General features: G+C 35.5%; 2 protein-coding genes across 10 annotated transcripts in view; one reads left to right on the plus strand and one right to left on the minus strand.

The window, feature by feature from the left end:
• Positions 1–876: 876 nt before the first annotated feature.
• On the plus strand, positions 877–13,948 carry DONSON (DNA replication fork stabilization factor DONSON). Its single transcript, XM_070944336.1, has 10 exons — positions 877–1,191; positions 5,090–5,170; positions 5,676–5,876; positions 8,836–9,014; positions 9,721–9,899; positions 9,986–10,103; positions 10,213–10,329; positions 10,941–11,139; positions 13,066–13,275; positions 13,716–13,948. The coding sequence occupies exons 1-10, from the start codon at positions 877–879 to the stop codon at positions 13,851–13,853; spliced, it is 1,737 nt and encodes a 578-aa protein (XP_070800437.1). The 3' UTR covers positions 13,854–13,948.
• A 984-nt stretch (positions 13,949–14,932) lies between these two features.
• SON (SON DNA and RNA binding protein) overlaps positions 14,933–25,495 on the minus strand; it is a 34,548-nt gene continuing 23,985 nt past the window's right edge. The window contains exons 9-12 of one of the 9 annotated variants that reach the window (XM_070944328.1): positions 19,021–19,168; positions 16,721–16,789; positions 16,451–16,566; positions 14,933–15,802 (exon numbers count right to left, since the gene is read on the minus strand). In XM_070944328.1, the coding sequence (XP_070800429.1) occupies positions 15,644–15,802; positions 16,451–16,566; positions 16,721–16,789; positions 19,021–19,168 (492 nt within the window). In that variant the 3' untranslated portion in view covers positions 14,933–15,643. Of the gene's footprint in view, positions 15,803–16,450; positions 16,567–16,720; positions 16,790–19,020; positions 19,169–19,658; positions 20,645–21,898; positions 23,064–25,495 lie in introns of those variants that run through there. The other 8 variants (XM_070944332.1, XR_011600425.1, XR_011600424.1 and 5 more) reach the window with 8 other exon arrangements.

Raw genomic sequence — 25,495 nt, forward strand, 5'->3', positions numbered from 1 at the left:
AAATTCTGTTTAGAATATGGGGATATAAACCTGCATTTGTTTATTTAGAAGTACAATACTTATCCTCAAAGGCAATTTTAGAATGTCTAATGTTTCAAGTCTACAATGTTTTGTTATTTGATTTCTGATCATACTTAAAATATATAATTCTAGAATAATCAAGACTATTGCACCAAATAAGGAAGAAACCTGTAACATGTTTATTTTGGCATATGCTATAACAGATCCGTGCTTGCTAAGTGCAATTTTATTAGTTGGGTTAAATACATATTAATTTTTTTTAAATTCAGTGGTCAAAAATTCTATTATTTGTGTAAAAGGGTTATATTGCCGCCCATCTTATGCAACTCTGAATGGTTCACAAGTCTATAAGTCCAGACATTTTTAAAAGTGCCCGAAGTTGAGAAACACTGCACTAAGGAATTATGGGTGATAAAGCTGTATTTCTACTAGATCGACAAGGGAAATCCAATTCTCACCCTTCTAATACTAATAATTGGTAGAGAGCTGAAATGGATCCAGATTTACAATTCTCAAGTCTTCGTCTTTTGTCCCGGATGTTTAATAGTGGTGGATCTCGTAATGAAAATCAAATGTTCAAAAGCAAGAAGGAACCCGTTAAGTCTGCAGTTATTCTCTTTTCCCCTTGCGAGCGGAGCTCTGTTTGCCTATCTGAGCTTTGATAGCGGGAAAAAGCAGCTCTGGGCGTGCGTGGGGAAAGGGGTGGTGATCCTCGTGAAAGAGCTCCGTTCGGATTGGTTGCCTTTTCCGCGGGCAAAAGAAAGGAACGCCCAGCTGCTAGGCGGGGCTTTCAAGTAAAGCGCGGAATTCTTGGGCTGTTAGGCTCCTTCCAGCCGCCTCCACCGACCGAGCGGCATGTGTTCCGTGGTTCCCGATTATTCTCCCGGCTTTAAGAAGCCGCCGGAGATATTGCGCTTGAAGAGGAAGAGGCCTCGGAGAAGCGAAACGGTCGCGCTTTCCGGAGAGTCTTCGTTTGCGACAACCCTCAAGGACTCACCTGTTCCCCCTCGGCTCGGTCCGGGGAGTCGGCGGCGCAACCCCTTCACAAACGTGGGAAACACGCCTTGTCTTCTGCCGGAACCCAGTCTGGTTCAGTCTTCTACTCAGAGACTTGCAGAAGTGGAGTGGTTAGTGGCGAGGAATGACGTATCCAGCAGATCCGAGAAGCAGGTAAATTGGGCTCTGCCGTCACTATTTGCAACCCTTCGATGGGCGTTAGACCGAATTGCGTATCAATCAAGCGTGTTGTTGTGCCCACGGAGTAGAAAGCAATAGAACTTAGTGATTAAATGTGTATAAGGAGGTGTAAAATGAGTTTTAAATTTGAAGGAAAATGACAACAATCAGTGGAACAACTTGCCTGCACAAGTTGTGAATGATCCAACACTGGAAGTTTTTAAGAAGAGATTGGACAAAAGTCCAATTGGTAGAGTAGTTGAAAATAACTTGTTACAACTGTTGATTTTTAGAGAAATCAAAAGATGTTTAGAGGAGTCTGATGATGAAAAACATTTATTAAACTTTTTTGGGCCTGAAATAAATCAGAGTTCCTATTTCAGGCCATTTAACACAAATAATCATCTCTTTCTCTTGTGTCACTTCACATTAATCCAGAATGTATACATTAATAGTGGAAAGTGGTTTCAACTATATACCTTTTGCTTGCCTCCAGAAGTTGTGACTGCTCCAACACTGGAAGTTTTTAAGAAGAGATTGGACAATCATTTGTCTAAATTGGTATGGGGTTTCCTGCCTGAGCAGGGGGACTAGAAGACCTCCAAGATCCCTTCCAACTCTTGTTATTCTGTTCTGTTCTTTTATGATAAATCTTAAATTTAAGGTGGTGAGCACAGCTCTCAGTCTTGTGTGCCTGATGGGCATGTTTGAAATGCTAAGAAGATAAGAACGTTCCTACCACATAATTAATAACAACATAGTCATTTATGAGAACAAAAATTACTGGGAATAGTGCCTCTCCATATTTGACTCAGCTTATTTATGACAACGTTGTTATGTTTCTGTTTTTTCCTTTGGTTTTTTGAGAGAGAAAAAGATGGCTGCTATGAAGCCAAAATCTTTTCCAAGCCTTCAGCATATTTCTTGACTGCTTGTTCCTTTACTGTTGTTGCTTGATCCTAAAAGACTATCTACCTCTTTGACATCTCTATTGACAATTTTAAGGCTGGGTGTTCTACCTGTTGTCATTAATTTGATCTTCATTATATTTCATGTTAGTCCTATTTTTTTCATTATGCTCCTTAACTTTTATTACTTTTATTAACTTTTGTTATTCTATTTTATTAGAGTTTCCTTATCCTTTGCGTTTTAAGTTATTATACAAGGAATCCCCACTGATGATAATTGGAACCACGAACTCATATAATTGTGGCAACTTATGATGGCAATTCTGGCAGTTCCTGTTGCCATCATTAAACAAATCCTGTGTGGTCAAAGTGTCCCACAACCATGTAATTCCCATTTGTGTTCTCCTGCCGGCTTTTACATTAACTTTGCTTGTAGGAAGCTGGCAGAGATGGTCACAAATGGTCATGATCAAGGGACATTGCAATATTTTTATATTGAGCTGGTCACCAAGTGCTGGCACTGAGATCACATGACTGTGGGAATGCTGCAATAGCTGCAACTATAAGGAATACCCTTGCTCAGTGCTGTTGTAACTTTGAACAAATGTACTAAATAAATGCATGGGCAAGGAGTACCTGTAGTGACATCAGCATAGCACAGGTTATTGATATTTTTTCCTCCAACTTTAAAACCATACTCATCTTCCAATCCATCTTCCTTTAATATATATTCAGCATATAGATAGAATATATAATGGAAAAGTATACAGCTTTATCCACTGAGCTTGTCAATTAGAAAGGTCGGCAGTTCGAATCCCTAGTACAGGTCTCCTGCATGAGCAGGGGGTTGGACTAGATGACCTCCAAGGTCCCTTCCAATTCTGTTACTGTTATCCCACTTCTTTCCCAAGCTGGAGCAAGTCTTCCAATCTGCTGACCATTGTGTTATTCTCCAGGTTTACTGTCAAAATTTGGTTAGAATCTTGATCAAATCATCTTAAATTGCTTGCCTATCTATTTCAGTAGGTATTCTATCAGTTCTTGTAGCCTTCTGACATGATAATGGAGTGCTTATCTAACTTCATTTTCTAGTGATAGAGATTATTATAAGTAGGAAATATCTTCTAAGGTATCTTGAATGTTGACAATTCTACTGTCCAATGTTTTAATATACGTTTCCGATTTAGTTTGCTCTCCTTTGAACTGATTACTATCTATCCATTGATGTTTTTTAGCAATTCAAGATTGGAACTCCTTTTGAATTCAGAAATCTTTTGAAAAACAGCAGCCATCAATAGACACATAGACATTAACAACACCTATAAACTATGCAAAAGAGACAATCATCCCGCCCAAAGGAGAAAAAGACTCCAGCACTCAGTAATCAGCACTCAGATCAGCATAGATGATGTTACCTATTTAGGATATTGAAACTACTGCAAGAAAACAAACAAGCTCAGAGAGCATCAAGGATCCCACATTTCCTTGTTTTTCCATATCTGCTTCCCTCTTCAGTGTATCTTTACAGATATTGTAATGCTGTTTCTTGTCTCTTCTAACAGCTCTCCAAAACTCCTTGTTAAGTTCCTTTCTGAGATTTTTGTTTTTCGTGACTTTGGCTTCTCTTTGTGGCAATTTCCATAGTTTGTTCTGACATCCAGTTTGTTTTATTCTCTTTATTTTTGTCAAATCTCTTTTCACATTCATCTTTAATGACTTCTTTAATTTCATTACACGTCATTTGGAGTTTTCTATCAATCAGGTTAAAGACTTCAGATTCCTGATGTTGTCCATGAAAATGGTGAATATATAGTATGTTCAAGTTCATATTGTGAAAACGGTCTAGCTCTCTTTTTTCTTTGTTAACTTGAACTTGCATATGACAAGTTCATGATTTGTTCCACAGTCAGCACCTCTCCAATTCTTTGATGTTATAATTGAGCTCCTCTACTTCCTTTTAGCAATAATATAATCAATGTGATTTTTACATATTCCGTCTAGTGATGTCCATGTATAGGGGATTGATTTAGTTGTTTGAAGACAGAATTCTATGATGAATTCACTAGAATGGCAGAAAACAATAAGTCAACCTCCTGCCTATTTCTGATTTCCAAAGCCAATACAACTACATTTTCTTCTTTAGTATTTCCAGTTTTGATATTCCAATCACAAGTAGCAAATTTTGCTTGCATGTTCTGTTGATTTCAAATCAAACCTGATCATAAAATTAATCCACCACTTCTTCTGGATTGTTGATTGGCTCATAAACTTAAATGATAATCATCTTAAAGAATTGTTCATGAAGTCTAACAGATATTCAGTAATTGATTGCATTGCAATGAAGTGCTATTCCTGTTGACCCCTCCTTAACTATAAAAGCAGTGCTGTTCTTTGTTTTTTATGTCCTGACTAATAAATGTCAGGACTGAATGACTGAATAACTGAAAATGCCCAATCCATCTTGGTTTTTTGATGTCTAAGATGATTATGTGTAGTCATTTAATCTTTTACATTGCTGAACTTTCCCATGTTCCTGTTTCTTATGTTCTATGTTCCCACCATTCCTTGCACCTTCCGATTTTCTTTTCCTATATGGCAACATCAGCAATAGATGTGGCTAGATTAAGCATGTTGGACATTTTAAACACCATCAATACTCTGAAAAATCCTCAGCTTTCTCAGTAGCATCTTGAGTGCCATCCAATCCAAGGCATCCATCATCTGGCACTATATCATCAATCATGTTATATTTTCTATCCATGTGCTTTTCTTGATAAAAATGCAAGAGTGGTTTATTATTGCCTTCTCCCAAGCAGATGTCTTTGCCATTGTCACTATAGTGACCATCTGTTTCCAGTATCATCTTGTACTTTATTGCTGCAGAGCAGGAATGTGAAACATTATGTTCTTATGAAATTTAATACAGACAATGGTATTAGGTTACAAAAAGCATTATATAGTTTTAGTCATTCTTTTTCTTTTAGTTTTTAAAAAGTCATGACAAGGATGGTTCCACATGGAAGGAAGAGCTTTCTGAAATAGCAACTGCTGAAACATTGATCAAAGTAAGTATTTTAATTTCAGAATTTCTAAATACGAAGACACTTAAAATTTGAGAGTCCAGGGTTTACTCTTGGTGCTTGCATATCCCCTATGTGCTACTCCCATATAAATACCTCTTGCAACCATGCATGTTTTCTTATAGTCAGACACAAAACTTGCTTTCTTTGTTACTCTGTAATTTTAATTATATCTTACTTTTTAAAGATACCTTAATAATCAAGCTCAGAGAGCACTAAGGACTCCTCAGTTGTCCATTTTTCTTTAAAGGAGTACTGTACAGTCACCACATTTACCACAGCACTGAAGTGTGTTTCTTTTATAAACTTAAGAAATTTTTTCTTATGCAGTTAGATCTAGATTTATAGATTAATATCATTCATGCCTAATCTAAATCCAGAACTAAAATGATAATGCTTAATGTTTGCAAAAGTAGAACGTGCTTCTTTGTACACCAGTGGCATTTTATTGATTTCATTGCTTACTTATAATTTGTTCAATTTTTTTAAGGACTCTTTGGCCATTTCTGATACTGAAGTTCCCTCTTCACCAAGTTTTGAATTTCCTGCGGACTGGAGCATTAAAACCCGTCTTCTAGTCACTTCTTCTCAGTCGTTTGCATGGGCTGATCACTTAAAAGCTCAAGAAGAATCCCAAGGATATATCCAGCATTGTAGGGCAACATTAATAAACTTACCCCAAAGTATCCAGGTAGGTTATGCTTTTTAATGCTGTTGAATTAATGAATTGGAATCTGCAATCGATATAAGAGTCAATTCAAATTGCAAGTGGTTCACTTATTTTGAATTGAATGGCTAGTGATATCTTTCTAATTCACCTCTACTATCTGTTTCTCAACGTTTAGAGCTATCTGGTGAACAAGATAATAAAATCTTAACACTACTATGTTTAATGGTGATGAATAAATTTCTCAATATTCTGTGAATCTGAGGGAAATGTCTTAAGGATGAGTTAGTGATATTCAGGAAGTTACATCATGCAGAAATATTCCTGTGTTTCAACAAATAGTATCAGTTCCTGGAATCATTATATCTTTTTCTTAGTCAGTTGTTAATATATTCGCTTATGGAGGATTCAAACCATGCTAATAGCAGACAGCTTTATACATTCTTGGAGAAAAAATAAGTATTGGGAACTATTTTAATTTGGATAGACTAGGTAGGGTGAGGGATTGAGTAAATCTTAGTTGCCATGATAAATTGTTTTGGGAAAGGGGTGATTCTCCTAATTTCTCAATATTTTTGGTACAGTGTTGTATTCTTTGTTGGTTCAGACAACACTGCTCTTGCCTGCTCAGCGATTCTCAAAATGACTAATGCTCAGCTCTGTAGCAATTACCATACTTTTCGGAGTATAAAATGCACTTCCCCCCTCCCCCCAAAAAGGGTGGAAATGTTGGTGCATCTTATACACCAAATACAGCCATTTTTGGCCTCCCGAAGCCCCGCCCTGCGTGTCCTGTTTTTGTGAAAAACGGACTTGTTTTTTGCAAAAACAGGGCTCGCAGAGGCTTTGGGAGGCCTGCAGAGTGCTCCTGTGGGCCGGGGAGGGCAAAACCATTTTTTTCTTGTTTACCTTTTCAAAATCTTGGTGCGTCTTATACACCGGTCTTATACACTCCGTCTTATAGTCCGAAAGATATGGTAAGTTATAGAATTCATCAAGACTCCAACCTATCTGGTTCTTTTTAACATCTACAGTATAGGTAATTATTAGCATGTTGATTAGGAGCCAACATGTCATCAGTAGCTTGTTGATGGCCAGATCTTTTTCTCTGTATCATCTGAGTCATAAAAGACAATGTAGTTTTTGAGTATTTGGACAAGAAATGAATCCTGACAAGATACTGCATTATGTTTACCTGGAATCTAGAGAGATTACCTATTTTGTATAAAGTTGCATACCCTCTGAAAACATAAGCGCACAATATAGCACTGCTCCAGAAGCCATTCAAAAATGGATTCTGTGATAAGGAGTTTCCCCACCATGCATTTTTGGGACAGTACAGATTTCTTATAGCAATTGACATACTGTTAACTTCACAATCACCATCTGTAACATTTAGGTTAGCTCAGGCGATGCAGCCCATGTAGAATGCTGAATCTTCATAGAAAACTTATTTTGGGTAGATTACACTGTTTGGAAAGAACTGTACTAAGTGATAGTTTGCTGCCAAATGAAATTCAAAAATTATTTTATACCATATAAAATCTACAATAGCGTAGATAACTTGATGGGTGACTTTGGGCCAGTTACTCTCTCTCAGTTCAATTCACCTCAAAAGGGTTGCTATTTTGGAGAACAAAGGTCGGGAAGAGTATATTAGGTATGTTTGGTACCTTAAGTTACCTATTAAGTAATAAAGATAGGATAAAAATTGAATAAATAAATGCTGGGCTTGCACATCAGGAAAAAGAAGGTTCTATGCCAGTGATGGCAAACCTTTTAGGCACTGAGTGCCCAAACTGCATGTGCACACGTGCACAAACATGTGGACATGCACGTGTGCATGCGCAGACATGCGCAGCAGAGACCCAAAGACCAGCTGGCCAGTGGGAGGTGGTGCATCCCAACACCAGCAGCGCAGCAAGAGGTAAGGTCTTTTTCTTTCGTGAGCTTTTGTTTCGTCGTTTGCAGGGAAACAGAAGCTCACGAAAGAAATGCCACGGAGATTTGACCTGGGGCGACGGCACGTGTGCTAGCAGAGAGGGCTCTGTGTGACAACTCTGGCATGCCTGCCATAGGTTCGCCATCACGGGGTTCTATATTATATACACATATTTCATATTAAAATAACATTTTGGAAATATTCCCTCCTAATTCAATTGTAGTTGGTATCAGCACACATACTTTTTTTTAAAACCAGCTAAGGTTCCATTTCTTCAGCTAGACTTTTAATTAAATCTATATTGCTATGTCTCCTTTTTTCCTGATTTATGATTATTGTGGTTACAATAAACTAGTAGTTTCTATATATTAAATAAATTGTTATCTAAAGTTAGCTTTACTAATATAAGTATTTCATATAGTCATGTGTTTTAAAAGACACACAAATACTTCCATACCTACAAGTATGAATAATTGCTGCCTTTATATTTTCATTCAGAAAATAGCTATTGTTAACTTCTCCCAATATGTTTTGATACACTGTAAGATATTTTGTCTTTGATATAAAATCTACTTATAAGAAATGTTCTGAATCATAAATAAAAACCACATAAAGGCTAAACTTTATAAAAATGCATATTCTGCTTTGTATCCAGCTGTAGCTTTACAAGAAACATGGCAAAGCTTCCAAATTATTTTATTATGTCCCCTTATCAGGATAATTGGCATTTAAATACAAACCAGCTATTTAAACAAATTCTATTCTGTATAAATAAATTGAAACTAAGGTAGAGTTGGTTGCAGATTATGGCATGGTGCAAAAATATTAAATATGTTAACTTTGTCTTATACCTTATAAACATTTATGGACTTAAACCAGAATACTAGGAATTGCTTTTTGATCCCTTGAAAAAGTGGGAAAATATCAGCTATTCTTTGTGTTTTATTACCTTAACTTTTCTAAAAATCCTTTTCCAGTTTTCCTTTTTACTCTATAAATAACCTAAAAGTAGCCTTTTAAAAATGTTATTTTGATATTTAGGAGCCAAAACTTTCCACAGAACTTCGTTGCGCTTTCCAGCAAAATCTAATATATTGGCTTCATCCCTTCTTCCCATGGCTACCACTTTTTCCTCGAATTGGAGCTGACAGAAAAATGGTTGGAAAAAGTCATCCTTGTGCCTTTAATGAAGAACTCCAACAAATGTTCATGAGTGAATGGTATGTTGAAGTTCTTGGAAATATAAAAAGCTAAGCATAAATTCAATTTCTGGAATTTAGTATTTTCAATAGGGATCTTTCTCCTAACCAAAATCTAAGTGTTCAGACACTTAGAGCAGAGCAATGCTGTGAGAGGAAAGAGGTATTTATTTTCCTAGTTCTTATGTTTTTTATACCTCTAAAAAAGCCGATCATTACTAACGTGGCTTTCTGTAAAAGGTAATTCTGTGATTCTTGTGCACACTTGTAGAATATATTACTATAACACATTCTATCGATGGCTGCCCTTGAAGAGCATTTGAAAATTTTGATGCAAAATAGGACTATATAAAATAAAAGATAAAAAAAAAAAAAGAAGACAAAATTAGCCAGTGAGTCAATTCTTATTTTCTTCTAGCTTATTTGAATGATGTAAAAAAAGAACTGATACATAGGTTTTTTGGGTTTTTTTAAATGTTCCATATAACTGAAAAGAATCCAGATTAACATACAAAGTAGCATGAAAATTAGATAAAAACTCTGATTATTTGAATGTAATAAAGGAAGAATAACACTGGAATTATGAATTCAGGTGAAATAATAGTGAAATTTGCATTATTGCTTAGGAATACATCAATGCGTCAGCTTAAAACAACTGGTTTAGGTTGTTTTGTTGTTCTATACCAGGAAGCTGATTATTCTGTTTGTTTGTTTCTTTAATTTGTAGGTCTCTCAGTTTTACCTCTCTTTATAACTTGTTGAGAGCCAAGCTGTGTCCCTATTTCTATGTTTGCACTTATCAATTCACTGTGCTGTTCCGTGCAGCAGGACTTGCTGGGAGTGATATGATCACTGCATTAATTTCTCCCACAACCAAAGGATTAAGGGAAGCCATGAAAAATGAAGGTAAAGAAAAGTTATGAACAAGGTAAAAATTCCTCTTGTCCATAACCAAGACATAAATCTTTTTTTTTTCCTTTTCCTTTTTTTAGGTATTGAATTTGATTTACCATTTCAAGGAATTAAACAAAAAAATTTCAATGCTGCAGCTTCTCCTTTAGAAACAGAAGTTAAAAAAGATACTGAAATGAAATTGAATGAAATTGAAGAGTATGTATAATTAGTGTTTACAGTGGCTTAATGTGCATTTTTCAGAACGATTAGCTCTTTTTCAGAAATTGGTAATTTACAAGTTCTTTTACCACATTTTGCTACTCAGAGAATTGGAAATGAGTGGTGGCGATGGCAGTGATGATGACGATGATGGAATTTTATGGCTGATGGAAATGGGAATTGAAGACAAAATTAAAAAACCAGACACAATTTCTACCAAATTGTATCCTTTTAAGAGTTAAAACATTTTCCTTTAATCAATGGTTGAATTTGCATTATATTAAATGCAGTCTAGGTAATGTGCATTCTGTATACAGAAGTACTGTAATGGCTGTTGTTCAGGTAGTCAAAATGGCAGTGATCATTTTTCAGTTGCGTCAAGTATCTGGGTGTTTGTTTAGAAATTTCCTTCCTCCACCCTTTCCCTTAGAACCTGAGGTTCTGTGTCACAGTTGTCCCATTTTTTCTTTCTTGATTTTCTCAATTTCTGGGAATTCATGACATAATTTTGTTAGTTTTTCAATAGTAAATTATTTTTTCTGGAAAGCTTTAAACTATATATGTTAAATAGTATATTTAAATATTGCAACTATTTCTATGGAAATCTTCACTTTTAGTTTGTAGAAACATTTGGAATTCTCCTATATAATAGCAAGGTTTGGTTTTATTATCCTTGCAAGCCTCCTTCCATTTTTCCAGGTTTGCAAAGATAATAAAAACATACTTAAATAACATTTATTTGGCTTATTATAATGCAACTCTTTCCCCACAGATAAGTTCATATTAATCTACAATTACTATGTATGTTTGGATTTTCCTTAACTGTCTATGTAGCTGCAAAGAAAAAAATGAGATGAAATTGGATCACAGGCCTGAATCTGTAGTGTTAGTAAAAGGGACAAATACATTTACTTTGCTGAACTTCTTGATAAATTGTAAAAGTTTAGTGGCTTCTGCAGGTCCTCAGGCAGGCATCCCTCCAACATTGCTCTCCCCAGTTGCTTTTAGAGGCGCAACAATGCAGACACTCAAGGTAATAAATTATAATGAGATATATTATGATATGTAGTACACTACAATCTATTTTAAATACTGTGATATAGTATACACTGTCCAATTTTGGAGAAGAAAGGTAAGTTAGGATGGGTGAGTGATGTATCTATCACTCACCAGAAGCTTCTGACTGAATATTTATTCTGGCAAAAATAAGGGATAAAGTTGATTCTCACCAATTAATATCTCTTTCTCTGCTATCCCATTCACTATCTGAAAATCTGCTTAGGTTAGTTGGGAGACCTTTCAGAATTATCGAAGAAGGGACTAAAGGGAAGAATAGCCAAATACTGGTTTTCCCCAAACTGTTTTGTAAAATGTCCTCTCTGAAAGCCCTGGCATAGGAAAATGCAGGATCCAAATAATTAAATATAACCCTTAGAAAGCATACATTATATTAATAGGATATTGCTCCTGATACGCATTTTGCTCTATTCAGCTACAAAACTGTCTCCTTTCCAGTTCTTAATTCAAGATAAAAAATTAATTCATACAAGGGCTTCTCACTTAACAATCATTCGTTCAGCAACTGTTTGAAGTTACAACATTGCAGAACAAATTGAATTTACGAGCAGTCCTCAAAATTATAGCCTTTGCAGCACCACTACGGTCACATGGTTGCAATGTGCTTGGCGATCAGCCTTCATAATATGGCAGTGTCCTACAGTCACATGATTGCCACATGCAACTTTCCCTGCTGGCTTCCCACAAAATCAGTAAGAAAGGTGGCAGGAAGCTGCACACCTTTGGAAATGTCCAGGCTGTCCTCCTTTTTCCAGTTGTCCTTTTTCATTGTCAATCTGCTGATGATCCAAACGAAGCAGCAGAGGATTAGAAGGCAGTGGAGAGGGTGATGGGGGGGGGGAATCACCATCCTGCCCCACCACTTTCTTACACGCTGCCATCCCAAGACCCTGCCTGGAATTAAGCTTGTTGCTGTGGGAAAATGGCTTGGAGTGGTTCCAACAAGTGCACAAGGCTTTCAGGGTCTGTGTCAGTCTGGAAAGTACTGCATGAAGAGCTGCCAGACACTTGCCAGCCACCTACGCAATTGGGCTTAGGAAGAGCTGGCGGGAAGCCTCCTTCCCTGCCCTTGGGCCCATCTGGATTGGGATTCATGCCCCCCCCCCCCCCCCCCGTGGCCACAGGATGCATGGGGGAGTGCCTGCCTGAAGCTGTTTTGCTCCCCCCTGCATTCCTCTGAGCTTTCCTGGGAGTTGATAAGGGTTGCTCCAAAGAGGGGCTTTCTGTTCTGCAGAATTTGGGCAGTCAGCTGAGCCTGTAACATTCTTGTTTAATGATGACAATTGCTAAAACTGCCATCGTGACTCGGCAGTCATATTTTTTCACTTTATGACCAAGTCTGTTAGCAACTGAGTTGCCCGCTCCAATTACTGTCTTTAAGCAAGAATCACCATTATTTTAGAAATGGCAAGTTGTCCTCTACTCACTTGGCAATTTGTTTCAAACAGTTACTGAAATTATCTCTGTTTATTCAAGTACTTACAATTTAATATAAAACTGCAGGGGTTTTTAGAACTTAAAAGGAACACAGTGTTTTCTAGCACCAATTTGGAAGATGTAGATCTGAAATGTATTTATTTTTCACATTTTTGAACCACCCATCTCTCAAAGAGGGACTGGGCTCTAGTTGCTTGGTGACTTGGCTTTTATACATTGGTTCCTACTATTGCTCATCCACGTTACTCTAATTGGTATGCTCAGTTGTAGACCGCTGCTATTTTTGGTGTAGATAGTAACCTTGCCTTAGATGGCTTAATCATCCATCTTTGAGCACAGAGCTTTTTAACCAATGTCTCAAATATCAATTGCCCATGGTAACATTCCTTTAGTAATAGGAGCAAGTATAAATTGCAATTAAGGATTTTTTCTTCCTCTTTCCTAGGCCCGAAGTATAAATGTCAGAACACAAGCCCATTCGCATTATAAAGATCTATTTAGCTTGGAGATTGTGGGACCTATAATGCCCCATTGTCTCCATTCTTTGTCCATGCTACTAAAATCTGCTCAAAATGGAACTTTCTCCGCTATATGTTATACTCATGAACCAACAGCTGTGTTCAACACAGGTATCAACAATAAGCAGCATATGAAGGTAAACTAATACATGTATTTATCCCAGTAAGGGGGGGCATTTATGAGAGTTGCCAAAAAATACAACTAGTAAATAACATGCTAATAAGTTTTCCTCATGTAGTTAGAAGAGCCACAACTTTGTATACACTGCAGGACAGGCAGAGTAAAAAACTATACTGTCAGTACACCAAACTGACAATACAGCTAGTTGTAAATAAAAGGCCATACTTCATCTGGACGAAGCAGGTTTATGTAAACTGTTCATACATTATTATAAAAATATGGTTAAAATTTGTATTTTTCTCCATAGATTTGTATATTTTTGATATAAAGCCATAGATTGGGGATTGCCTTATTTTTCATTGTACTACAATATAAACGTTTCTAATACCTGAATAAAACAACAGCCTGTTCAAAAGTCCATTGTTAATTGTTTTTGTTTATCCCATTTTTTCACAGGAATCTGGTATCAAAGAACTTTCCAATTGTGGATTGCATCCTAACACTTTAAGTCAACTTGCTCTTAATTCAACACTAGGAAAATCTTCAATACGGCTCCTAGACATGAGTGATTATCTCTACACATGGAAAACCTAAGCAACTAAATGATAATTTAAAACGGCTTACCAGGAACACTTCCTTGTGCACAATGATCAATTTTATTCATTGACTTTTGTATATAGTCCTTATATAACCGCTTTATTTTTCTTAAACTTGTAATATCTGAAGTATATGTTTTAAATTAAACTTTAAGAATTGACATAATTGTGTGGATCTAAGGAAGAGAGTTGGGCGAGGAAAAAATATTGCAATACTCCCTTCTACTGTCCATGGCTTTTTCCTTTATTATATATGTCACACTTCTTAAAACAATTGCTGAGGCCTTCAGAGTATCCATACTGCATTATACTAATAGTAGTTTTAAGTAGATTACCCTTCAGTAAGTGGCTACTATTAAATGGACTAGAAAGGCACCAAAGCTTGCAGCATTATTTCAGAAATGAAATAGTAAAAATGATAATTTCATATTTTACGTAGTACTGCCAAAAATCTCTGGGATGGAAAGGGTTTTTTAAAAAACATTAATTTTAGTTGTTACATGTTCTTGCAATATCTTGAATGAGCTGTGAACAAAACACAGAATTTGTTCTGTAAACTAGAATGAATGTCCAAATAAGCAAAGCATGTTATGGTCAGACACTCATTCCCTATGGAGGAATTCAGGTGCTCAGCTAGCAAAAAGCTACACAATATTTCTGTTAATAGCTAACAGTTGCATAGTAATTCAGGATTACTTGGGGATTTCTGGATCTAAACTAATCTCTATTCATTTTGAGATTAAATAGTGGAAAACCAATTTTCAAATGTGGCTATCGGATAGACATATAGTGATAAATATAGTCATGATTTCACCTTCTGCCATATAATATCAACCTTTAATTAAAGGCCAACTAGAAAATAGTTCCAACTTGCTCTGAACCGTATCTGTCCTTGGAAATATTCCCAATCAGAATACATCAATAATACGATTCTTTAGGTTTAAAAAACCCTATTAAATTATAAAGCCTAAATTATTTAGTTTTTGTATTTCATATTATAACAAAATTGCAAATCACTACTAAGGACTCTTGTTCCAGTGATCAAAATGTACATTATAATATGGCTGGTAAATAAAATGAAGTTATACAGCTTTATTTGACCAAGCGGAATACAACAACAATAGCATCATACATCCTCATCCAATTATCGCTGAATTATTTGTTTACTACAAATGTGTATAATCAACACCAGGTATTGTGTATGAAATTAATTACAATTTCCTGCTTCTTTTACGAAAACATGCAGACATTTCATGTAACAATTCTTATGAGTTCTGATTTATGTTCCCTTTGCATTTGGAGGCATTGTTCTTATACAATCATTTTCATATAACATTCTGATAGAGAAATATTATCTAGCAAAGTTGTTGGATTTTGCTTTGATTAAAAATTATTGAATTTTTGGGTCCAATAATTATGTAGTAGTTGTAGGTTTAAAAGACTACATAGTTTTAAATAAGCATAACTGAACTTTTCCAAAACTATGGGAACTGCATCATACTACAAAACTGTAAACTATCGTATTTATACTGAAGATAAAGCTAAAATATTAAAGCAAATTACAGATACTTTCAGACTCACATTAGATGTTTAGTAATTTAAGAAATGGTGGCATGACTGAGATCAATAATATACATAACTAAATGAATTAAATATATTTGCTGGTACAAAAGAAAAGCCTGAAGGTGTCTGTACAGTTTTTACAATAAGATGCTGATGTATTTACAAAAGCAGAACAAAATACCTGTTATACAGAATAGAAATGTTTGAAATGTTAAAAACAATAGTTTAGTTGTGTGAGGCACTCCTGAAGTTAGTGGTGTTTGCCAAGAGCTCCTTTGGTACTAGTCCCAATGCTTGGAGAGCCACAGTGGCTGCTGTGGCTTTAGCATGCTTCTTGTTTGGGCTGACAAAACTAGGTTTATGTTCAACTCCATTGACCATCACCTATGAGGCAACAAAGAAAGGAAAAAAATAAAGCTGAATATATCTTTCTTCCCTTTTTCTATTGAAAAAAAAAGTAGGAACGCCACCCTATTCTTTACAATATTCAGATGTCATCTACAAATATGGCATATTTTGGGAGAAAAGAGAATGCCAATTTATTTTTTGAGTGAGGCTCAAAGATTGATCACACAAATTAAATAAAAATTAATAGCTCTGAAGCAATAAACATGCTTTCGTTGGGTTAAATCCAAGAGTTTTCACTGGTAGAATGACTTCATTTGAGAAGTTTTCTTCAATCAGGAAGGAACCCTTGGACCAAAACCTTTCTCTTTAGATGGCAAAATTCAACCTATCTGATGTCTCTCTATATTTTTCATTTTATCCTAGTTTGAAAAATTAAAGGGAAGATAAGCTGTTAATGATTATTTCTTGCTAGGTTGCTGAGGTAACTTATGACAACATTCTTACTTTCTGCACCCAGTGAATGGCAAATCAAAGAAATAACACTCTCAAATTAGGAAGCTGTAAGGGACTCACTGAATTCTAACATCACAAAAGCAGAGACCCATCCATTAAAGGACCCTTTACTGTATTTTACCTTTCATGTATTACAAAAGCATTTTTATATATATTATAATTAAATTTTACCTTAAATAGGAAATGTTTGCGATATTCAGGACGATTATCATTCACCAGTACAAATACAGGCGGAGACCATCTTCTTTTATTACAGACTTCCAGCAAAGCTGATACTGGATGTTTGCCTTAACAAGAAAAAACATTTTTAAAACTCTTCCAGGTACACAAGGAAGACTGCTATATTTTTATACAAACTTTTTTTTTTCTCTAATCAGAACAACTGGTGGGACCATTTCTCTCCTCAAATGCAAAACACATACCAGTTACCCCAAATCTTACCTGAAAGATCTTTCCCTGTACTAAAAGGCCCATGTCTCTTTTGTGTTTTCTCTCCCACAGCAACTAAGCCTTGGGGGAAAAAAAGATAGAATTAAATTTGCTGTGTGCTCATTTCTTTCCTAATGCACTTGGCATTTAGTAACATTTCTATATTAGGATCATACCTTTTAAGCCAAGAAGTGTAAATGGAGAAGCACTACTAACACTTGCAAAAAGAAAAATGCCATTTCCAATTATCACCCACACCAGTTTAACCAATAAACTCAAATCACCACAATGCCTTAACCATTTTTTCTCATATGCAAGTAATTTTAATTTCCATTACGCTTATGATTCATTAACAATTATCCATAGTGCATTCTTACATGACCTGTGTAGCTCAAGAGATTCCTTTTCAGGAATCTACTTTCATTCATCTGGTTAACATCTATACCACAATGTCAGAGTGCAGAAAGCGTTAACAAAAAATTACTGGTATATTTAATGTATCTTCTGCTTCCAAAACTCTATGCTCAAAATACTATTTGGGTATATACACGTACATATGTATAGTTAAAAGATATTATCTGAATATTTAGTATTCCAAAGGCAGCTTAGGTTTTTAATAAATAAAATATGACAATCCAAAACCAAAAAAATTAAAATTTAAAATTAACTAAATTATGAAATTACACTGGTACCTTGCTACTCATTAATTAGTACCAGGAGGCAGGATGGGAACCAAAAATGAGCACCAAATATTTCCCATAAGGAATAATGTAGTGAGTCACAAGGGAGACAACAACAAGATGTTCTAGGAGTCATGGTGGCGCTGTGGTTAGAATAGTACTGCAGGCTATTTCTGATGACTATCAGTTGCCAGCAGTTCGAGTCTCACTGGCTCAAGGTTGACTCAGCCTTTCATCCTTCTGAGGTCAGTAAACTGAGGACCCAGATTGTTGGGGAAAATATGCTGAATCTGTAAACTACTTAGAGGGGGCTGTAAAGCATTGTGAAGCGTCTGATAAGTCTAAGTGTTATTGCAATTGTAGTATAGCCTAATTGTCATTGTATACTATGAATACAACGAAATTGTGTGTTGAGTACCAAACAATGAGTACCGGGGCAAAACTTTCATGTCAAAATGCACTGAATACCAAATTTGATGAGTTTCAACGCAGTTGAGTACCACAGTATCATTGTACTTTATGAATAAAATTATTGAGTTCATAACATACATCACTTATAAAGCCTACACAGTTCAGGACCAGTTAAATATTTAACTTCTTATCTCAAATTGTCTCTGCTTTCCCCACTAAAAGCAACAGAATTGCTCCAAGTCCCATCTATTCAACAGGATTATCCTGCAGGACCTTATACCTTGTTCCTGAGCCTGCCCTGTGGAATAGCACTCTCTTGGAATCCAAATCACTCAAATTCTCTTTGACTTCTGCAATGGATCAATGACTTGAATATTCCCATTAGCATTTGGGCCAGTTTAAGCTTGAAGCAGATTTTTTTTCCCTAGGCATGTATATAGAGTATGGTCTAATACCACATATGCACATTGTGTGTGTGTGTGTGTGTGTGTGTGTGTGTGTGTGTGTGTGTGTGTGATATTACCGTGTTTCTCTGAAAATAAGACCCTGTCATATTTTTTTGAACCCTGAAATAAGTGCTTGGCCTTATTGCCATGCACTCAAAAGCCCGATTGGACTTATTATCAGGGGATATCTTATTTTGGGGAAAACTGTACCAGAAATATAAAAATGTAAGACAACACAAAGCATAGAAAAATGCATACATTTGTAAAATCATAAAATTAGGAGAGTATTTTTCTACAACAGTAATGGTAGCTAAAATAAAATTTTACAGTATTTCTGGAAATCTTAGGTTTCTGGTCAGACACACAAATGTAGCAGCCTATCTTTGAGCAGGCAAGAATCCCTGGTCTCATACCAATGGTTGTTATAGGCACCACAGTAATTGTCAGTAAACTACTTAATACAGTTTAGGACACTAACTGTAACCTATATGAGCTTTTTGTGGTTTGTCATGTATGCACTCTCAAACTAGGTTCAGCCAATCCATCCAATTCATGCTTCCTGAATAGAGATTATGAAGTTCTCCTACCCCAAAGTAAGAACTAGGGACAGAGGACCAGGATTTTTTTTTTTCCCTGTGTGCTCCCCAGGTAAATATTTATCCCTGGAAAATTGTATGGCATTCTCCTGGGTGGGTTTTAGAAAAATCAAGACATAATTGTTTCAAAGAGCAGTTGATTGTTCATATTAGAACTGTAAACTGAACTGGACACTCACCTTTCCGATCCGTTTTAAAATCAACTAAAATAGGCTCCTTGTTTCCTTCTTTGTTTTTTCCCAAGCCCTCTCCTTCTCTCCATCCCATCTTTCTCATGAGTTGGGCTCCCATTCCTCCACTAACAGGGGCAGCTCTGAGAAACTGATCCTACCCAAGCGGGAAAAAAAGGGAAGAAAAAACACCTTTGTTTAACACACTTTTAGAAAAATTGTAGACTTTTCTAATATTTTCAGCAATGAGTTCATTTGTTTCAACTTATTTTTCAGTTACAATTCAACTCAGGCTTCAACATATATGCATATCCTTCTAGAAAACTTCAATGGATTGTTTCAAATTAAAAGTATAATTAAAACAAGCAAAAACGTATTTGATATACTACTTACTGAGTAAAACATACTCCTTTACCAATTACATTTTCAGAAACAATCTGGGTCTTTGAAAACCAATTCCCTCACAAAACTCCTCATGCATGATAGAAGCATCTTTAAAAGAAAAAAGCTTAGCCATACAGTTCAACAGTAACACAGGACAAATGTTTTGAAAACCTTAAAAATCATACTATTAGTGAGAGTATATCAACTGTACTAAAATGCTTTCTGCTTTATAGTTCTTTAAAAACTCCTTAAACGTTTACGTACCTAGGCCTCGATGGCTGCAGTGTTGTGAATAGTAGGGCTGGCATTGACCGTGGCAAGAAGGCAGCTACAAGGCAGATTTGGCCCTGAAACAAGTTTCCATATAGAGGGGTGAAAGTTCACAGGCTATTCTGTGAACTATCATCTCTCTTTCTGCCCCACCCAAGGACCCAACACAACAAACTGCTTGTGTAGATGTATGTATATATACACACACAAACATATAAGTACATACATATATTTATGTGTCTGTGTGTGTAGTATTAGCACATCATTTTTAAAACTTAACATACCAACTATACATAGAAACCCCTCTGCTTTCAGTCTACATTTCAATGACTGAAAATAGGCACTGAAAGCGAACTGAGTGTACAGTAAATAGGTTTGTTCTTCAGCACAGAAAATTATGACATACGCACACACTGCAATACTAATCTCTGTATCCCTGTTAAGAAAGCAAACTGTAGTGTTTCCAATAACATATGTAAAATGAGTTCCTCAAGTATTAAATCAGCCCATATAATACAATTAAATAGATGTCTGTATTCCATGCAAATGAACTTTACTTTGGAAAAAGTGTTTCTTATGTAAGAAAAGGCTAAATGAGGCAGACATTACCTCTCACAGAAACAGTTTGACTGGTGCAAGCCATGCAGTTTGTGTACACAGAAACATGTTAGCTGATGCCAGTTACCAACTGCTTCGAGTTGATACACCTCTAGAATGGCTTTTACTTACTTCCATTTTCATCCTCCCCTCTCCTTTCCACGAACCTCTCATTAGAAAAGGGCAACCATGCAGAGTATGATACAAACCCCAGTCAATGTCACCCAGGGCTCCGACTCCTCTTTTGTACCTGCTTTGCAATGATAGAATGTTCATCAACAATGTCCGTTTCATCACCAATGTGTATCCAGTTCACAAAAATGCCAGGAACCTATTGTTTCAGGAAGGTCTTTGAGGTTGCAAGAATTTATCAGAAACTGTCCTAATTATTGGGGGCAAAATAAAAAGAAGCCTTTTTGTTTGAAACGCAGGTGAGCACAATCCTAAATAGTCTTTTTTTTTTCCTCCTACGAAGATGAAATATAACATGGGTTTTTTTTTTTAAAGTACAGTTTTTGTTTAAAGTACTGAAGTACAGTACAACATTTTTGAAGAAGTACTGTTTTCTAATTGCGCATCAAGTTGATTATAACACTATGTTCACAGGTTATCCAGTTGTAGAATTCAATGAGAGAACCCAAAAGAAAACATGTGCCAAAGTCCAGTGGAAAAAGAACAGTTTTTGTCTAAAATCCCCATATCCTTTTTATCTGTAAATAAGTACTGGAATCAATGCTTAATTAGGTGCTGAAGTTTATGGTTTCTAAGTGGAATCTTAATATTTCTTCTGTTGTTCTTGGATTGCACATTACAACTCCTTGTCAAACACTCCAGGCATTTTAATTCATGAGGTATGGATTATTCCCACAAGCCTTTATATCCCTGCAAATTACATCTAACAGTCGTTGATGTCAAATACAACAACACTCTGATTCATCTACATGAGAAAATTATATGAGCTATTTCCGGCCTCACATCCTCCAGATACTTTAAACAAGGCCTGTCTATTTCAGCTTGCACGTATCTTGCTCTGGAAACCACTTGGCTAGTAAAAACTAGCTAAAATAAAACGCCTGTTAAGTATATACATTTAATATTTTATTTACAATGCTAAACAATCACTATCAGAAAGTACTTGAAATAACATTACATGGTGACTATGTTATTTCATAGTATGGAGGAACTAAATCTACAATATTATTAATATATTTTTCCAGTACAAAGGTACAATAAGTCAAGATTGGTTATTATTGAAATAGATAACTATAAAGTCAACAAATGATATGGGAAACATGTAAAAGTTTTTAAATTTTGAATTATTTGTTTTGCTCTGACTCTACATTGCTTCTATGACAATTTGTCCTTTGTGATTCTTTAAATCTCTCTATATTAAACAAGACTTAGTGAAGTAGAAAATTTCTTGTCGCTAGTTAGGGCAAGCCATTTCTTGTTCCTATTGTAAAAAAATGCTGACAGATCTACAAATTAATTTACAGGACGAGCAAATGAAATCTAATAAAAGCACCTAGCAGTAAGAACGCCTGACAGAGTAAGTATTCAACACCACTGTAATGGAAAAAAAAATGATATTCAAACTGGTGCAGGGATAGTTAGGAACGAAAGAGGTAAGAAATCACAATTTACCAGATTCATTCAATGCCAAGAAAAGCCCACACAAATGGGAACGCCAAGACCCAATCCTGGGTGCAAGGGTGAATACCTATAAGAAAAACACAGAACGGACTACAGTGAGCAGACCATGTCTGCCACTGACTATTTCTGCAAAGTTTGTAATTACTTCAGAAATGAAACTTCACTTAAACCAATGTTAAGTATTTAAAGAATATTGTTACCAAATCAATATTTCTCACATACAGTAAACAACATTTCTTATGGCCATATGTAAGAGACAGTGGTGTTCATGATTTTTACTTCTAAATGGAAACAAATATGATTGGGGAATGGGAACAGTGAAGTTGTTAAGAGTTGCCTTTATATCTATACTTACAGCTACGAAGTAACAGCATTATGCTAAAGAAGGAGCAATAATAAAATGAGGGGAGAAGTAATGTGGATGGACACTGCAGCTAAATTGATATCACAAAAACTCACATTCACTGCTATGTGTGCTTATGTATGTATGTGCAAAGTATTTTATTATATTTGAAATGCAGAATATCAAGGCTACTAAGATGATAAAGGGCTACAAAAATATAGAAAAAGGAATTACAAATGGAACTGAAATTCTAATTTCCAATTACTGAAAATATATCTAACTCCATTCTCTTATCTGGGTTTGGGCAGACAATCCATGTTTTTTTTCTAATCTGCATTCTGTAGCCACAGTGTCCACAACATCAGGAATATATCATTGAAAAATGCTTCCAGAGTGCCAAAAGGCAGTTCACATGCTTCTAAATTTTTTTCTATAGAGACAAGAAGCCTTGCTCGGAAGCATATTAATGACAGAAATCAGATCATTACTTCCATGACAGAACATATTAGCCCTTAGATGAAATAACTAATTACGTTCTTGTCTGTTTTTAAGTTGCAGGTAAACTAAAGTGTATGTTTATCATTACAGAGATCTAATATAGCAGTATCATCAGACGTTGGTTTAAGCTCCTAAAATGATCCAAAATCAGCAGTTTTCCAACCTCTGCAAAAATTGGAGAAATCTATATACCAATCCTGTTCTTAAGTGCCCCCTCCCCAATTGTTTTTTTATTACACAAATGCTTACTTTGTTGGAGGATCTTGCATTGCTTTCAGGAGAGAGTAATATTGGCAGACACTGATTTCTGAAGTAAGGGAAGATTATTGTTATAGCATACCATTATGCTTTCTCCTATACATTTTTCACCTGGGAATTCCTGGTCGGGTTTCCTGTTCATTGTAGCAATCGTGTAAGATCAGCGCTGTCAGTCCCTCCAGATGAAATCTAGGTCCTCCTGAAGGGGGACAGAGTACTGGGACAGGGGAAGCTTCAGAAGAGCACAGCATTCAGAATATCCAAGGAACTCAACTTCCAAAAAACTCGCTTTATTCTACTTCAGCACTCAACCTGGTAATAATTCCTTAAAACACCAATCACTACTAGTTCTCCTAGATCTATCATGCTTATCCCATTTTCCTTCACAAGAACATTTTCTTGGTTGGTGAAAAAAGTATTCCGACTTTTCTTTTTGGAGTAGGAAATAACTGACAATATGAATTTGGTTACCATTATAAACTAAAAGACTATTTTTCATAGTAATATATGGGACACAGTCTGAAAATCAAGCAAGATTTCATTTCATTTGTTATTAAGGCTGTGCTCCTAAACACACTTACTTATTGAGTGAATCTGAAAAATATGGTGGAAAAAGGACTGCTATTTGAGATACCAATCTTTACTGGGCAATTAGTATTGTTTTCTTTCTATTTTGGCCTAATATTTAACAAATAACCTCTTCAAGAAATCACCATGTATGTGATTCAAAAAGCAAATAAATACAGTAAGCCTAAAAAGAAATGTGTTGCACATGTACTGTGAAGAATTTAATATTTTTGTATTTGTGAACTGATTACATCATTGATGATAATGCAAACAGACTAAAGTTGTTCTTTCTTCAAAGATATCAAAAACCCTAATACCCAAACATTTTAAATTACATTGCTTAAAATTCAAGCAAATAAATACACAAATTGCTTTTTTAAAAGTGGCTTGCTTTCTACAACATAAAGCACATTAACAAACATAACCCTCAGCGTATCCTTCTTATTTTTAAGTGATAGTCAAATTTCAATGTCAGTTTTTTTAAAAGCTTGATACAATGTAGACTTAACATTTCATTTCTCGGAAAAATTTACCAGTCATCTGACATATCCAACTACTGTTCTTTTAAGAAAATGGGGAATATTTATTATATGTAATAACAGGGAATTAATTTGTTTTTCATATGATTTCACTTGCAAAGAAATTAATAGCTCAATCATATGCAACATTCAAGTCCTACTGAGTGTCAATTTGCAAGAAAGAACGCTTATCATGGCAACTGAACTTAAATGTTGTAAGAAAGACTTTTCATTCAGGAATTCTGTATGCATATAGGCTGTATGTAACATTTTGTATAGATTTTGCCATCTTTCTTACTTCATTCAAGAAACCAACATTTTCTGGGAATACAATTGAAAACTCTCACATAAAAAATATTTAGGAATATTATACACTTAACAAAATCTAAAATTTACTGCTTCAAGGTGCTTTTGATTTGCCTATTCATTGGGGAAAAAAATAATCATTCTCACAAGGAGACAGCTCCAATAACAGAGTAATGTCTTATATACATAGCCCTCTAAATTTGGGTGAAAATGTGGAGACATACAATACCATAGAGAGTTAAAAAGCTCAACAGTCTTATCTCATAAATCTCTGAGAAATCTTCTACCCAACTCTCTTCATACCAAAGGTGATAGAAATCACACAATGCAAACTACATCAATTCACAAACAGAACTGCAAGAGCTTCCTCTCTATTTGTACACCCAACGAACACTTTTTATAAAAAAAAAAAAAAGTACCAGTAACATGCTACCTACTCTATGTATCAGGCCTCCAATGACTATTCTCAAGTAGTGAATAATTGCCTGAGACTTGTAGGAGGTTAAGGAAAAAAGCAATATTATATGTGATTCCCCTTACAGACTCTATTATAAAAGAGAGATTTATAATCCAAAGCATATAATATAAATATTATTATAGGTATAAGAGACCTGAACAAAATGCTTGGGATTAAGAAAATTAGGAAATTTCTCCTATATTAGAATCCTAAAAACAGAAGCAGCTACATGTACACTACGTACATTAATTTCAAAGCTTCAGCCTTCTGTGAAGAATGGCTATGTGAGCAGTCTTCAGCAGTCAACAATTTGAAATAGCTGGGTAAAGCTATTTAAGTAGTTACTGCTTAAAAAAAAGATATGCCCCTAGATGTGTCACTCAGGCATCTTGTGAAAAACAAGGAAAAAGGTTATTGCAAAATCTTCTGGGACATCCCGATTCAAGATTTTTCCATTTTTTCAGATTTCCTTAAAATTAGCAGGTACCAATTAGATACTCTGCCAATTATATTATAGAAAGTATGGCCTTTTTTGTGAACTGTACATGGGTGCTGAATACCAGACATATAATGGAAGTGAACTTTTTTGTTAAAATGGCTGCTGTAAGTTAATAATTACCAACAATTCTCCAC

Source organism: Pituophis catenifer, unplaced genomic scaffold (assembly GCF_029215685.1).
Source record: "Pituophis catenifer annectens isolate HBS135680 unplaced genomic scaffold, rPitCat1.0.hap2 SCAF_4, whole genome shotgun sequence".
Classification (NCBI taxonomy): Eukaryota; Metazoa; Chordata; class Lepidosauria; order Squamata; family Colubridae; genus Pituophis; species Pituophis catenifer.

Bases quoted from the DNA above. Each gene is read 5' to 3' on its own strand.
- DONSON (XM_070944336.1), top strand. From the start codon at position 877: ATGTGTTCCGTGGTTCCCGATTATTCTCCCGGCTTTAAGAAGCCGCCG. The intron at 5,171-5,675 runs GTAAGTATTTTA...AATTTTTTTAAG, and splicing joins CTGCTGAAACATTGATCAAA to GACTCTTTGGCCATTTCTGA. The intron at 9,015-9,720 runs GTATGTTGAAGT...TTTAATTTGTAG, and splicing joins CAAATGTTCATGAGTGAATG to GTCTCTCAGTTTTACCTCTC.